At 49.1% G+C, this 1,261-nt stretch overlaps 1 protein-coding gene across 1 annotated transcript; it reads right to left on the reverse strand.

Annotated features, from left to right (window-relative positions):
* Window positions 1–241: 241 nt before the first annotated feature.
* PPTG_20110 (hypothetical protein) lies at window positions 242–1,231 on the reverse strand (the record flags this gene model as incomplete). Its single annotated transcript, XM_008918746.1, has 3 exons — window positions 242–897; window positions 965–1,086; window positions 1,201–1,231. The coding sequence occupies 3 exons, from the start codon at window positions 1,229–1,231 to the stop codon at window positions 628–630; spliced, it is 423 nt and encodes a 140-aa protein (XP_008916994.1). The 3' UTR covers window positions 242–627.
* Between the last annotated feature and the right edge of the window lie 30 nt (window positions 1,232–1,261).

The raw sequence follows: 1,261 nt of genomic DNA on the forward strand, positions 1-1,261 counted from the left end.
TCTGCGTATTTGCTCGAGTATAGAGAAGTCCCTAGAAGGATAGTTGTGGGGTTGCGGCCTCACTTTCTATCTCGCAGTCCTATTTGCGACAGACTCGGCATTGCCTCTTCATGCAGCCAGGTCTTACAAGCGACTGCCAAAGCAACCGTTTATACCAGCGACCCGTCCCGTTGAGTTTGTGGCCCTGTTTCCCCCAAAGGGGCCGCGCAATTACGGATGAAACATCTTAATCCGCTACTTAGTCCTCTATTACAAGTGTGTGATTAAAACAGTATTGCAGTGCCCACACCAAAACAAAATCTAGCAGCGGTTTGCAAACCTTGTTGCAAGTATCGAAATGAACTGCTTGATTTTAATGCATCGTAAAAAAAATAAAACGCGCGAGATATTTTCATTTCGGCTCCAAAGAACTCAAAACACGTCGAGAGATCTGCAAGCTCCTCCCTCCTCGTCTTCTTTCACCGATATTCGCTACCGAGCACACGCCGCAGAGCCAGCATAGACGTCCTGTCGCTTTTCTTTTCTTCATGCTCGCTGATGGGACTTCCAACTGACGGATGCTCTGCATACCAGCATCACTGTCTCGCTTGGAGTTGCGTCGTTAACTGCTCCAGGATAACTTTAAGCTTAAGCCTCCTCGCACCACTTGTTCTCCTCGCGGATCTGCGCCTCCTCCTCGGGCGTAAAGTCGTTGACGATGTTGAACGTCTCACGGATCTCCTGAGGGGTCTTGCCCTTGATCATGCTAGCTACCTTTGCGCAGGCCAGGTCCAGCAGACTCTTAATGTCCATATAGTTGGCAGCCAGGATGAGTTCGAACAGGATTTCCTGCTCAATGTCCACAAAGTTGGCGTCCCAGTCGGACACCACATCGTGCATATCAGCGCTCTTGAGGGGCTGCATTGCCATGTATACATACAAGGTTAGACAATGTGTATACTAATCATAAATGATCTCAACCCACCTTCTCAATCTCGCGCATGGGGTTGTTGTGGTGGTGGCTGCAGAACTCAATCACCTTGGAGAGCACAGGGCTCTTGACATTCGGCAGAGGAATCTCCTGCACCTCGTCATCGTCGGCATCATCTATTGTAAAAAAAGTATGCACATTTGCCGCCACCGTTAGAGAATTTGCCATCACCATGCTTAATCTTTTGCAATTATTAGCCAATTATTGCCACTGGGTTGAGAAAAACGTACCGGAAATGAGTGTCTTGACCAGCTCGCTCATGGCGGCGACACCGCGCGAAACCTCGAAGCT

The sequence above is a fragment of the Phytophthora parasitica genome (genome assembly GCF_000247585.1).
Source record: "Phytophthora parasitica INRA-310 unplaced genomic scaffold supercont2.292, whole genome shotgun sequence".
Lineage (NCBI taxonomy): Eukaryota > Oomycota > Peronosporomycetes > Peronosporales > Peronosporaceae > Phytophthora > Phytophthora nicotianae.